The sequence below is a fragment of the Musa acuminata genome, chromosome BXJ3-7, assembly GCF_036884655.1.
Source record: "Musa acuminata AAA Group cultivar baxijiao chromosome BXJ3-7, Cavendish_Baxijiao_AAA, whole genome shotgun sequence".
Classification (NCBI taxonomy): domain Eukaryota; kingdom Viridiplantae; phylum Streptophyta; class Magnoliopsida; order Zingiberales; family Musaceae; genus Musa; species Musa acuminata.
The window spans coordinates 9,317,204-9,332,304 of NC_088355.1; the positions used below are offsets into that span (position 1 = coordinate 9,317,204).

Sequence of the window (15,101 nt, forward strand, 5' to 3'; positions counted from 1 at the left end):
TTACAAGCACTATTCATGCTTTGTCAATAGTGGTAGTATCGCTTATGCCGACAATAGTATTTCTTAGGTCGATAGTAGAAACTCTAGAGTCTAGATTTATAGTATAATTACGGTAGTAGTACCACTCAGTGTCTTGAAATTTCGAGGATTTAAATTTTTGACTCTATTCTTGAAGTTTTTTAAACCTATAAATACCCTGCTCAAACTTGGTTAATGGATTATCTATTTTTGAGCTAAAAAGTATTTTAAACTCTTAATTTAAAGTTATTGAAAGTGAACGATCTTGTGTAAAAATAGATTATAAAGATTATCTACTTAGCTTGAAAAAGGAGAAAGTTGTAATAAGACTACTTGATCTTCGCTCGTTAGAAAGAAAATCAATAGTGAAAGCTGATGATCTCGAGCGAAAAAAAATTGAGAGTAGACATATGTTAAGAAGATCGAACCATTATAAATTATTTGTCTCTTTTACTTACCATTTACTTATTACTTAGGTTTATTTTCTTTGCTTACAACTTTAACATGATCAATCAAGTTTTTGAAATATATTGATTTATTGATCAGAGTTTTAAGATCGATTAAAAATATTATTACACTAATTCATCCCTCTCTTAGTACCATTCAAATTTTAACACAATCAAATCTTATAATTTTTAATTTTTAGATTAAAAATTAATCTTTAGAGGTTAATTATTTGATTTACAAAGATGCAAAAGGACGTATATAAAGTTTAGTTTTACTCTTTAAAAAAAAAAAAAAGGAATTTCACGTCAACTCCGGATGTTTCAAGTGAGACAACTCGAGGATAGCACATAGGAAGAGAAGCCTCACATCTCACCTTCCAAGAATATAACCCCCTATCAAAAGAATTTTGCCTACATTGGTGGTGGCTTTTCCTTATTCCTTTCTTGAATAGAGCTTCAAGTAATCGAACCGGACGATATGTTTGTTATCCAATGCCACAAGGACTTGGGTAACCTATGCGCGGTGGAGGAGAAGGTGTTAGGGATAGAGGAGCAAGGAAAAAATAGAATACTATGATGTAAGTAAAAAGAAGTCTTTTGACTCAAGAAAACTGATGTAGTATTAAAAAACAGGAGGATTGATAAGAACACTTACAAGATACCAAATGCACACAGACTCTCTCTTCTTGCTTCATAAACTACGGTCCTATTTATAGGACCTAGTAACAACCACCCTATAACTATTAGATTGAAGTAGTTATTGAAACCACCATATAACTACTAGATCATGATTGTGGTGGTTATTGAAATCATCCTATAACCACTAAATCATGATAACTATCTAGATAGATAACTATAAATCAAATCTCAACACTCCTCCTGATTCATAGTTGCATATACCAATTTGCGACATAAAATAAACATGCTTTCGAACTGGAAGTGATTTGGTGAGGATATCTGCAACTTGTTTGTTCATCCGTTCCATAATACTTTATGGCTCCACTTACTTGAAGTACTCTTTCGATCATCTAAAGCTCCTGCACAATCACTATCAGTGAAACCAAATAATTTATATTTAAATTTTGTTTTGAACATCCATTTTAACCTAATCACTTTCTTTTCTTTCGGTAGATCCATTAGCTCCCAAGTTTCATTCTTCTCAATTGACTTGATTTCCTCTTTCATTGCTTTTCTTCATTCCTCTTTTTTAACTGCTTCCTCAAAAGTTGTTGGATTTGAAATAAACAAAATAAATGTTGAGTTATAAATTTATGTTAATGATTTGAAATTTCTTGGAGGGGTTTCAACTGAGGAATCCGAATTTGAACTACTATTGGGTGAGGTTGACGATGAACTTGTTGGAGTAGGATCTGTCACTTGATTCTGCGGTGTTTGGAATCTACATTTGTGTTTCACCTTTATTGGTCTCCCAATTCCAACTTGCTCTTTCATCAAACATAACATTTCTGTTAATTATAACTTTGCCACTAATAGGGTTATATAATCGATATGCTTTCGATTGTAAAGAATAACCAATTAAAATATAATTTTCAGATTTTTCATCAAGCTTGTGATGATTTTGTGAATTCACCAAAGCATAAGCAATACAACCAAAAATTCTTAGATGTCTAAGACTTGGTTTCATACCATACCAAGCCTCAAAAGGAGTTCGATTCATAACAGCCTTTGTTGGTGAAATATTCAACAAATAAACTATTGTTGCAACTACTTCTGCCCAAAACTGATTTGGAAAATGTTTTCCTTTAAGTAAACTTCTTGCCATTTCAACAACGGTCCGATTCTTACGTTCAGCTACACCATTTTGCTCCGGTGTATATGGTGCTGTCAATTCTCTGTGAATATCATTTTCTTCACAAAAAGAATTAAACTCATTAGATAAAAATTTACCACCTCTATCTGTTTGAAGTGTCTTTATATATCTACCACTTTGCCTGTCTACAAGTGCCTTAAACTTTCAAAAATTATCAAATGTTTCATATTTCAATTTCAAAAAATATACTCAACTCATACGACTATAATTATCCGTAAACAATAGAAAATATTGAATTCCACCAAATGATTTTATATTCATAGGTCCACATAAGTCAACATGAATTAATTCAAGAAAATTGGATGCTCTCCATGCTTTTCCAATAGGAAATGGTTTTTTTACTTTGTTTGTTATAAATACATCCTTCACATACATTAAGTGTATTAATCTTGGGCAATCCGAAAACCATTTCTTTTTGGCTTAACAACCTTAAACCTTTAATGTTAATGTGTCCATATCTTAAATGTCATAAACTAGACTCATTCTTTTGAGTTGTGATAAGCGTATGTCTTTCAATATTTGACACATCAAGTGGAAACATCTTGTTTTGTATCATGCAAATATTTACTATAATCAAACCATATTTTTTATCTCTAATAGTGTATGAACCATCATCAAATATTACTGAATATCCATCATCTACTAATTGTCCAACACTCAACAAGTTATATGATAAAGTAGGAACAAAGAAAATATTATCAAGGTATTTTACCTTCCCTTGATTTGTCTTCACCTCAATTGTTCTTTTCCCTTCCACTTGGATTTGTTTGTTGTCTCAAGTCTAACATTCAACTTGTGAGTCTCATCAATATCTCTAAATTTTGATTTTATGCTTGACATATGATTAGAACATCCACTATCCAGAAACTAAATATCATTTGAGATATTATGAACTTGTGAATGAGTCATAAACAACTTACTATTTTCTTCATTTTTCTCCACCTTGCTTGCTTTTCTCTTTTCCAACAATCTGTCTTCATATGACCAAACTTTTTACAATATTGATATTGAATTCTACTCTTGTAATTTTTTTTATCATAATTTGATTGCCCTTGTTCATGCCCATCAAAGTGTCCTCTTCCTCTTCCATTTCCTCTACCATGAAATCCTCCTCTGCCACATCCTCTTCCTGTTGATTTTTTATCTTCTTTTGAAATAGAAGACTCCCCCTTAACCTGAAATGTTTTTTCTTCACTTTTTTCAAGTGGCCTGTTCAACCTTACTTTATGTGCTTGCAAGGAACCTATTAGTTCATCAAATGAATAAGTAGATAAATCTTTTGACTCCTCAATTGCGGCAACAACATGATCAAATTTCGGAGTTAAACTTCTCAAAACTTTTGCAACAATTATATGATCAGGAAGAAGTTCACCATAAGATTTCATTTGACTAACAATTTCAGTCACTCGAGAAAGAAAATCTTGCACCGATTCATTGCTTTTCATGAACAAAATTTCAAACTCACGACGGAGGGTTTGAAGTTTTGCCGTAATCACCCTTGATGAACCTTGAAATTCATTTTGAAATATCAACCAAGCTTCCTTTGAGGTTGTTGCTGCTGCAATTCTTGAGAAGATCGTCTCATGTACAGCTTGTTGAATGAAGAACAATGCCTTTGAGTCCTTCTTTCTATTCTCCCTCAGCCTGATTTCGTTATCTGGATCCGCATATTCATTCTCTATTAAGTCCCAAAGATCTTGAGACTTGAATAGAGTCTTCATCTTGATACTCCAAAATTCATACCTTTTGACCGAGAAGATGGGGATAAGGAGATGAGACATGGAATTATCGTTAAAAGTCATAATGCTCAAGTAAAAAGAAGCCTTTTGACTCAAGAAAACTGATGTAGTATTAAAAAACAAGAGGATTGATAAGAACACTTACAAGATACCAAATGTACAGACTCTCTTTTCTTGCTTCATGAACTACGATCCTATTTATATGATCTAGTGACAATCATCCTATAACTACTAGATTGAGGTAGTTACTGAAACCACCCTATAACTACTAGATCATGATTGAGGTGATTATTGAAATTATAATCACTAAATCATGATACCTATCAGATAACCATGAATCAAATCTGCGCATACTTTAAGCAAAGAGAAAGGGTGGTCGGCTGACATGTGGGCCGCTCGCCGTCCCCTCCGCGGCCGACCAAAGAGAACGTACCATTCATAGGAAGATTGAACCACTGAAACACTGAAACGTACGTTCTCTTTCACCCTCTCTTTCCTTTTTTATGTTGGAAGTTTGGGTTGGAACTTAGTGGGGGCTGCTGAAGTTGCAATGCCCGGATAGCGATCACCAAATGTCAAACCATGATGATTGATATCCACCACTTTCAAGCTTCTAATGCTTCCAATGAGCAATAAATCTTTACAAACTATGAAGGCGTAGAGAAATTGCACCTGTCATGGATTGAGTGAAGCCATCTATACATCTATTCCAGCACCAGTACTGCTTCTTCCAACAAAACAGTTCAACATCAATCCTCCCTTTATGTTGCTTTCACCTAAGAAGAGAATGGAGACAGCATAATTATAGAGTTATAGTGGCCGGTCCCCGATCTCCACGTGCTTGCCTGCCGAATGCGCGTTGTCCAACTGGACTCTATCGAAGCCTCAAATCTTCTCAAGGCGAGGAGACAAAGAGGGAGACTGCATCTCCTTCCTCGAGTGTCTTTCACCATCCTGAGGCCACACCCCCACCTCAGTTATAATTGCATGTAGGTGCTCTTATCGGTGAAAGGATGTCCTTCCATTTCTGGTGCCTTCTTTACTTCCCACTGTCCCTTCTACAATGTTCTTGCGTGTTTCTGAGAGGTGTTCAAAAAGACACCCGGTGGTGGTGGTGGTGGTGGTGGTGTTGGTGTGAATTGAAGGCCACATGTATTATCATAATCTTTTCACAAAGATAATGGGGGGGGGGGGGGGGGGGGGGGGGGGGTGTGTACTGTCACAATGATTAGGAGCTTAATTAGTAATATTCAACTGAAACACAAGCAAAAGAGTACAAAGAAGTGGCACTTTTGTGCTTAGTTCTCTTGTTGATTTGGAACATCAATTTTAGGAAGATTGGTGACAGCAAATTTCAATGCAGAATTTGGAAAATCTCTCTTTTAAATTAATGCAGTTTGGCACAACAGCTTTCAAGAATAACACTTGTGTTTCTCCTTTTGTTTCATTCATTCGACATGGATCTTAGGCTCTTGACTCTGTTAAAAGATAAAACTTCAATCACAAAATGTCTATTTAAAGTTCTTGTGCTACCCACCTAGCAAATCCAGAAGTATTAGATTCAATTATATTTCATGATAACCTTAATTAGTTTCTTATAAAATAATATCGATGAGCCTTAGTTAAATCGATCATATTAACATATATCAAGTCAAATATTATTTTAATCCAAAAGTTTAAGCTTGTTAAATTATAAGTCAATCCAATATATGTATTCTTTAGGTGGGATTATTCTTTTAATTCTTTTTTCAATCTCTTCTCATAGATGAATATTTGAACCTATTTTTTCATCAAATCATGATTAATATTTAATTTTATTATTTAATCTTTTATAAATCTTAACTCTGATACCATGTTATAAATCAATGATGAGTTTTTCAAGTTAACTAGGGTTAACATATATCAGGTCAAAGACCAATTTAACTAAAAAAAACACTTAAACTTGTTATGTTATGAGCAAGCTGAGTATATGTCATCTGTCTTTTTCAATTTTTTTGATGTGAGATTTTTTTTTTTTTATTCACTCCTAACACATGAATATTTGCTAATAAGTCTTTAATATCTTTTCATAGCTATTGGTATGAAGTAAATAAATCATCGTAAAAACTCGAATGTTGGTGCACTCACATAAGCTAATGTCAATACTTAATGTATCATTTTGTTTCGGACAAATGAAATAAACGAGGAGATTTAGTGAAAACTAAGCAATTTTTTGGTAATTGGGATCCAGTGATTATTGATATCATGCTTGAATGAGGAATTGAAAGCTCGGATGGAAAGGAAAGCTCGAGTTCCATATTTTCTCTCAAAGATACATCATTATATAGCCTATATTGATTACTCTTAATAGAAAACATTTAGAAGATAAAATTCTAAATCCAAGGATAGATGACTCATAAACCGGATCATGAGGATCCAATACCTAACTAACTATAGGGCCTCCACAAGATCTAATGGCCTTACTTTTGGGGAAAAGCTAACTTCAAGTGTGCTCCTACTTAGGCCAACAATATTTAAGGCCTGTTTCTCCCCCGTTGGAATTAAATGTTAAAGACTTTTATTTGATTTTGAATTCAAGTATGAAACGAAGTAGAATTCTAGAGATTATGTGAGTGCTACGCATGACATATTCAAGACATAGTGCCTAGTCCGATCAACTATGATTGTAAGCTCCTTGGAGAATGAAGATGAGCTATAACAAGTTCTTTTCGGCCAAAAACAACTAAAATAACTAATCATCATAATAAAAATGTGAAGCTCGAGCCCTTTTTTTTTGTCTTAATTTCTAAGGGGTAATGGCTTATGTTTAGAAAAGATGTCTTTTAGAATCGTAGAAGCGTATTAGCACAATATAAATTATGATAAATCCATAAAAAAACGTATTAGCACACAAAATTTAAGATATTATAGTTTGAGAGAAACCAATAAACTTATTTTTGCAGGCACTAGCATTAGCACATCAGAGGACGTAACTCGTTACTCTTATTTGATATATGTGTTGGTGAGTTTAGTAGAACAAAAATCTTCTTTAAGGAGTTTAAGGGTCAAACCGGTTGGAAGTCCGGTTCACGAATTTGCCGGTCTGATCAATCGGTCCGGTCGGGGTTTGATAACTATGGTGACAACGCCACCATAGAAGGACAACACGAGAATGACTCGAAGATCCATCGCAAAGAAGTGAAGATTCCATCTATGCATGCGTGGTAAGTTTCTTTCCTTTCCAAACGAAAAACGATTCTTTATTTCCTCTCCTCCTCGACGCTTAGTTCCTCCCTTTCCATCGTCATCAATGATATTTCACGTCTCATTTTTCTTTCTCCTCCCTTACGTCTGCAAGCATTTTGCCACTTCCAATCAGTGTTGACAAATATTCTTTTATCTTTATGTCTCCCTTTGTATGATTTGTGTGCAACTCTCGTGATCATACTACTTGCAATCTGAAGTGTATGTTTTTGTCATCGAGACTGTACGAGACAAGTGGAAAGTAAAATATAATTCTAGAATATTTGATTAGATGATATAATTGAAGACAAGACAATTCATGGAAGATTTTGAAAGCATAAGATAATCTAAAATTATCGTTCTTCCTCCAGAAACACACATGGATTGTTAGTTGAAAGAAGTTCATCCTATCTTGGTAATATAATTTTTTTTTCTATTTCAAGTTTATTTTTCTTTGTATGGTAGCAAAGGGACAATGATGTGAAGATGTTCTTTAAAAGATTCCATAGATTTAAGTTAAGGCAAAACAATAACTCTCTTTTCAGATGTCTTTTACTAAATATATTAATAGTTTTAGTGTGGAACTCTTTTTATCATTGTCAATAAAAATAAAAAAAATAAAAGACTTCTGTGGAGTCTTTTCTCGCAAATCAAAACATGTGAAAGATTGAAGAGACGAAAGACATTGAATGTGAGTGTTGATTTTATTCTAATGAGATATTATGTCTCATAATCTTTCTAAAGATATTATTAATTGTAAGTCGACTTCAAATATGATCTTCTTTGTATTTCTTGATGATGATGGTTACAATTGTCTCATCAAAACAAGTGATATATATATCCAAAGAAACAAGCTTGATGAGCCAAAGAAAAACTTGGGCGTCTATCTAAGATACTAAGTTATAAGGGAATTAAACTCTCAATACTTTTCAAAAACTTGTATGAGAATACATGTATTAGATTCTAAATATGCAACTTACATGTATCACGACCTTAGAATGCGTACAACTTACATGTATCTTAATGCGCTTCACATTTCCTAACTTCTCTACAACTTAAGACCAAAATAGTCGAAGGTTCTTTTGCAGCCCTCCACTCGACTCCATATTCCTAGGGAAAACACAAGAAATATACAATACCAACTTGTCATAAGCTAACAAGTGAATCTTGAGATGATGATGCGTGCATCCTTCCTTTTCTTTTTATCAACTTGCCATGAACCTTTCAAGTAATCTTCGAGACTATGTTGCATCCTTGTTTTAATATTTCGCACTTGAAACATTCTTTTTTGTCATGGAGAAGAAGATGTCCTGTGATGACAATCAATATATGCAAATCTACCCGAGTGAATCTTGTATTTAATGGTAGTCTTCCCAACTTTACAAGAATCCCCGTATGTATTTACAAGTACAATAGGAAAAGATGGAAATGTAAAATCTAGTCATATACCGAGCATCATGAAAGCCAACTAACAAAATTGCGACTTGAGTATCTGATGCCCCGTAAATGAAATTTAGTTGTAGAATACATTGACAGGAAAGTTTTACACAGAGTTCTCTCATTAATGTTTGAACAGCTCCAATCACATTTACTTATGAAAGCCATTCTATTTGACAGAACATATGATAAGTCCTCCAATTTGATTTTGAAAACACTGCAGTCGGGGGCTCGAATACATAACATTCTCTATATCCTTAATTTAGTACTTAGAGAATCCCCATAGCTGATACCACTCTTTTGGTTCCTTAAATCCGATGAGTCCTCTCGGTTACTTGAAACATTGACATCAGCTAATGAAGAAATGCTCGATGCACTGGCACTCTCAAGTCCGCTACCAATCTCTGAGGTTTTCTTGATGCAAGAATAGGGCATCGCATCGTTCACCCTGTAAAAGTAATAAGGCATCGAAAGAAAATCAACAGCTTAGTGCAAAAAAAACTCGGGTCGATCGAAAGCATATTTCTTGAAGACATAAGCATTCTAATGAGCAACAAAGACATATATGAACATGATAAACCTACCTTTCCTTACGTTTTTCAAGAAATCGTGCTAATGATGCCTTCCGAGCTTGAGGTACAGCTGCATACATATATCACCAATCTAATTAGATGAAACCACTACAAAAAAAAAAAAGCCTGTGTATGGCTTGATTGTAGAAGAAGAAGAAGAAGAGAATGATTGTGACATATTTCTTGTGCAATTAATTTCCATGCAATCCACCTATTCAATTATGCACACCTGATCATCCTTAAAACAAAATATACCTCGGGGCATGATAGCTGCACTAGTTATAGAGCCTACAGCAGCGGAAGATGTTCTGGGTGGCCCTTGCTGCGTTGAGGGGGACAAGGTACCAACAACCTTCGCACCAACTGAATCATTTTTGGTGCTACTTACACTACTTGAGTTAGCCACCGTGTGCAAGGTCACCGGTATCGGGTTCGAGAAGACTGAGCAGGGTGATGCCACACGAATTGGAGTCGGGTTCAAGATCTGCTTTGCATTTAACCCATCAGATCCAGAAATTTTAGGTGGAACCAGAGGTGTGACCGACAAAGGTGCTTCAGATCTTGAAGCATTTGAAGCCCCATTGGATCCGTTACTTGCCAGCATCAAAATTGCTTGAGCCTGAAAGAACAGATGTTAGGAAAACAGCTTCACCATTATGAAATCAACATTTCAACCTCCGGTAGATCATACCCACCATACCTTATCAAAAGAGACATCATCATATACATTAACAGTGCCAGCATAAAATATAGTTAGCTGTGCACTCGTCGGGGCCGGTTTGGGCATGTTCCTGTATGAAGGAATCCATTATAAGAGACAAAGACAACAACGATACTGGCATGCCCATTAACGATAACGACACTTTTCTTACCATGATGGAAGGGCTCCAACACAAGTATTAACAACAGGGGTGTTCAATGCAACTCCTGCGAGAGGCTGCTGATTTAAATTGGTTATCATGATATTCGGAGCACTCTGGGTGCCATGAATCTTGAAGAAAGGGCTATTAGTTGTAATGGGAAGGGAATGATGTGAAACCACAGGGAATGTTCCGGCTTCACTCGACTGGCGTGTGGAAGAACTAAAGGTCGTAGTGGCCTGAGGCTGGTAATCATGCAGGCTGAATGATCTCTAGAAGATACAAGAATGTGTCAGTTTGATAAAAACAATTCCAGTGTTGCGTAACGAGGTTAACGACCCGAAGATGTACACACACCTGCTGTGCCAATGCAGAGAAGTCACTGCGATCGGCCTCGAAGGCATCAACAACCGAAACAGGATGAAACGTGGGAGAGGACAATCGATCAAATCTGTACTTGTTTGCCCTCTCCTCTTGCGCAGCCTTGTGGAGCATGAATTGCTGCATAGCAGAGGCCTTGTTGGTGAAAGGCCACCGAACGGCCGAGCCTACAGAGGCACCAAGTCTAGAATGAGATTGCGGCCATTCACCATTAATCTCAGCTTTAAAACAAAATATAGATTAGAAAGAATAATACCCATTTCAAAGTCAAAATTTCATAATCATGTAGGAAAATACTCCTAACATTTTTTTCTTTTCTAAGTTAGCTGACATCTTCAACTTTCTTTTTTATATATTAAAAAAAAAAAAAAGACAACCTGTGGTACTCACTCTGTGTTCAACATAAAGGAGAATAAGGAAATTAATCTGTAAATTACACTATTTATTTCCTTATAAATTGAGCCACAGGCTTCAATATTTTACCAAGAACATAAAACTGAGTGGCTCGTTCATAAGATAAATTGCAAATCTAGTTTTAAGCAATGGAAACGAAAGACGCAGCATCCAAAATCCAAAAGGATTATTCAGGAATTAAGGCTAACCTTATCTAGCTAACACCACAAGAAACAGAAGGTAATCAAAACCTTGGATTAATCCTACCACCATAAGAACATCATTTCTCCTAGTTAGGCTTTGTTTACAAGTAGGGGCTTTGTTGACAACCAAAAATAGATAAATCCACAAGATCAACAAAATAGCAACGCAAGTATAACAACTCTAAAAATATTAAACATGAAGCCTATGAGGCAGAGCTCGGTAGATCAATGAAAACAAGATAAAAAAGAACAAAATTTAAACCTATTGCGCCTAAAAGGTACACCTGCATCATGCCGGCTCCCTTTGGTGTCCTCCTTCCCACCACTCATGCCCAAGAAGTCTCTCTCCATCATAAATCCAAAGGATCACTTCCTGGAACACGCCGACAGATCTGGATCACTTCGTACCGCCTCCTCGTCCCCCTTACTGTTCCTAAACGTCTCTCCTCGCCTCTCCCTTCCTCGCTCTCTCTCTCTCTCTCTCTCTCTCCTCCCTGACGCTCCCTTCCGAGAAGGACCAAAGGCTTTATAAAAACAAAAACACTTTTAAATAACAAGGCAATTTAGAGGAGGAATTGGCATGCGGTGGTTAATACAGACAAGGATTTACAAGGGTGGGAGGGGGATGCCGGGCCATCCGGTTGGGGCGACTGGCTGGTGCCGGTCACCTCCCCCACGTGTTCGGCCCGCCAAAGAGATTCCCGGAAGAGCCATACTTTCGCCCCTTTTCTGCTTTTCTCCGCACAAACACACCTGTCTTATCACTAAAAGCCAGCGTCGGGCCCGCTTGCATATTGTTTTTCTCCAATCAAAGGCAGGTATGTCCGCCGAGTAGATTTAAATAAGTAAATTATGCTTCTGCTTCGACTTCCGCGGCGGTCCCAACCTGCGAAGCGGGCGGCCCGAGATCGACACGTGCTCGACACGTTTTTTTTTTTCCTTTTTAGATTTGTGTGCGCGTCTCGGGAGGCGATCACGAGGGCGGATAAGAAATCGTGGGGTGGGGAGCCGTTTCGACGCGGCGGTTAATTCGACGCCTCAGGCCGAACCGGAAGCGGATCGCTCGGTCACCCTCAACTATTTATTATATTTCTCTTTCTTATTTACCAAATTGTTTGACTTTGTTATCGTTCTCATTTATATAACACACTCAATTTCGACAAATATATATATATATATATATATATATATATATATTTTTTTTTTTTTCTTTTTCGAAAAGAAAAGTAAACCTCGTTCTTTTCAAACCATCCATTACCATCATCATCACATGGTCCCATGACTGGCCCAAATTTGTGTCACGATGGATGGATGTACTTTGACAGATGCGGCACCCCTCGGACTCTGGCCATATTGGGCACTGTAATTTTCTGGTCAAAACCTCTGTCTGTTTCTTGGATCATGATCAGCTGCTACATGGTAGGTGGCCATCAACGAAATTACAGGATAAAGGTTTTTTTTTTTTGGTGACAAATGTAAGTAGTAGAACTTAATTTAAGAAAGCAAGAAATAAGAAATAAAAGGTTTAATTGATCATATCGCAAATAAGATTTAAGGTTAGGCCTACTTTTTGTCGTTGTATAATTTGTGGAGTTTGTTACTGAATCTCTATGTCATGGTCGAGGAGTTAGCACGGTTCAATCCGATCCCGGATGTGCAAGGTTATCCATGCGGAGACTTGGGGAGCATACATGTGTGTTGGGTCAGATTAAGCTATGAGTCTTGTTGCCTGTTTTTTCTCATCGGACCCTACACACAGGTCGAGGTTGAGAGGGAAATTTTTCGACTCAACCTCTCCAAAGCTTAAATTAGCATTTAGTGGAATAAGAGTGAGTTAAATATATGAAAAGTCCTCCTCCTCTTGATTAAGGAGGGTTAGCTATTATACATACGAGGATGAGTTGGTCATACGGGATCAATTAACTACGGTTGGCTCCTTAAGTAGTCGGCTTAAGCTTTTGTGCGATCGTCAACCAACCTGGACAGATTGGCATCGCGCGGCATCGCCCCGAGCTTTCCAAGACGATTGTATCGTGATGATGTTATTCATATAGAGGGGGCGACAAGCGATTGTCCGTCACATGTGTATTGTGCGCCATATTATACTTAAGGTTCCACGTATGCATCGTCATATCTGCGAGTCCACATAGGCGATACCAAAATATGCCTTATCAGAGTTTAAATCTATGTAATGAATCATCAATGACTAATTCTATACTCATTGTATGGTAACATGTCAATCCAAAAATTGAAGTTTAGGGCAAATTGCATTTGATGCACTCTATAATATCAATTCGTAATAACCAAATTCATTGCGTACATTATGCCCAAGCAGCTCTCTATCTGTTTGAAAACCTAGTTTTTGAGACTTGTGCAAAACTTGAGTCAATGACCTTACAGTGATTTTAATTAATTTTTTTTTTTTGTATAGTTTGGATATAGCCTATTTGTTTTGGTATAGCATACATATACTATTAGTTTGTTTAGGTAAATAAAGAATATCAAAAACCTTGCAATAGTTTTAATAATTTTAGCATCACAATGTGTTCTTAAAGGTAATATGTTATATATATATATATATATATATATATATATATATATATATATATATATATATATATATATATATATATATATATATATATACTTCCTTTCGTGTTTTGTTTTGTTTAATTTGATGCATTTGCTTTTGCATAAGTAAACCCCATATTGATGCATTGTCTTCTATATCTTAAGTCATCACATCAAAGAATCAATAGTTGATACAGATGTCCTATTGCCCACTTCATGTTCATAGATCTTATCATAATATATTTGCACATGGTAACGCATGATGAGTTAATTTAACTCTTTCGATGAGCCCATGTGGCTATCCCTCGTTCGTAGACAAACTCCCCACAGCCAACCATGTTTCTTACATGTGTGGTAACCACACGAGAGCATGCACGTTGATTACCATCTCCTTTATTCTCTCACTTCAGTATGCTTTTTATTGGGCATGGATAGCTCATGATGTCATGCAACATGTACTGGCATCCACATTCTATTTGTGCAATCATGGACTGCAGAATACCACCCATTAAACAAAGAGATGAATGAGACGGGACTTGGGGGAAGTGGGTGAGCATGAGGTGCTTTCAAACTCCCTTTAAGTTTATTAAAAGCAATAAAAGCTAACTTTAATTGCATAAAGCTACGCACTGCTCACACACCCTCTCCATCCTTTCACTTCTTCCACATGCAATAGTATATTGCATTCCCAGTTGAATGAATCCTCTTATCACATCTCCATCATGTAAGATCTAAGCATTAGATCACATCAAGTTGCTGCTGACTCTTGAACTTTATGATAATATAAACCATATGCTTCGTGTGCTATTAATTCGTCTCCTGCACGCAGACTAGAGAATATGTTGTGAATAAAACAATAGACATAAGTTTTATTATTTTCATGGTATGGTAATGATCTACATTTTTTAAAAGTATTTTACTCTTTCAAATAAAAGGATTATTTTTGTGTCATGAACTTAGTATTATTGTTACTTTTTGATTTTTCAACTAGTTGATCATCTCTTATTTTTATTCTATATCACATGGGTGAAAGAAATAACCTGCATCAGGTGCACCTACACAAAACATAATTTATTACGTTATCTATTCTTAACATGCATCTCAAGTCTTTTTTGACTACCTGCATTGGGGACACTACATGTGTGCCATTTTCTTAACCCAATTGCTACCATTATCTTATTATTTTATACCTCCAAAGAGACCAATTTCTTAAGATGTGGTGTTCGTGGTCCTCTCATTTATGTAATCCTCCACTTATATGCGCACCACCATGGTCTTCTCCACAACCTATCCAAATTGCAAGTGGAATATTATCATATGCACAAGATTTGTCGTTGTGGAGACTTGTCCTTTTGTAAAGGACAAGTGGCTCAGTCACCTAATGCCATATTTTGGACACGAGATGTACGTAATTAGGCCTCGAGACAA

At 36.2% G+C, this 15,101-nt stretch overlaps 1 protein-coding gene across 3 annotated transcripts; it reads right to left on the minus strand.

Moving 5' to 3' along the window:
• Positions 1-8,759: 8,759 nt before the first annotated feature.
• LOC135642072 (protein TIFY 6b-like) lies at positions 8,760-11,645 on the minus strand. Of its 3 annotated transcripts, none has more exons than XM_065157892.1 (7): positions 11,387-11,645; positions 10,483-10,673; positions 10,138-10,397; positions 9,966-10,056; positions 9,521-9,884; positions 9,278-9,335; positions 8,760-9,141 (listed from the first exon to the last, which is right to left on the minus strand). In XM_065157892.1, the coding sequence occupies exons 1-7, from the start codon at positions 11,454-11,456 to the stop codon at positions 8,943-8,945; spliced, it is 1,233 nt and encodes a 410-aa protein (XP_065013964.1). In that variant the 5' UTR covers positions 11,457-11,645; the 3' UTR covers positions 8,760-8,942. The 3 variants fall into 3 exon arrangements, with proteins under 3 accessions (XP_065013964.1, XP_065013963.1, XP_065013965.1); XM_065157891.1 differs by having other exon boundaries at positions 10,483-10,727; XM_065157893.1 differs by having other exon boundaries at positions 10,483-10,690; positions 11,387-11,644.
• Positions 11,646-15,101: the final 3,456 nt, after the last annotated feature.

Coding starts and splice junctions, on each gene's coding strand:
- LOC135642072 (XM_065157891.1), bottom strand. CDS start 11,456: ATGATGGAGAGAGACTTCTTGGGCATGAGTGGTGGGAAGGAGGACACC. Junction 10,728..11,386: donor AGGGAGCCGGCATGATGCAG/GTGTACCTTTTA, acceptor TTTGTTTTAAAG/CTGAGATTAATGGTGAATGG. Junction 10,057..10,137: donor GTTGGAGCCCTTCCATCATG/GTAAGAAAAGTG, acceptor TCCTTCATACAG/GAACATGCCCAAACCGGCCC.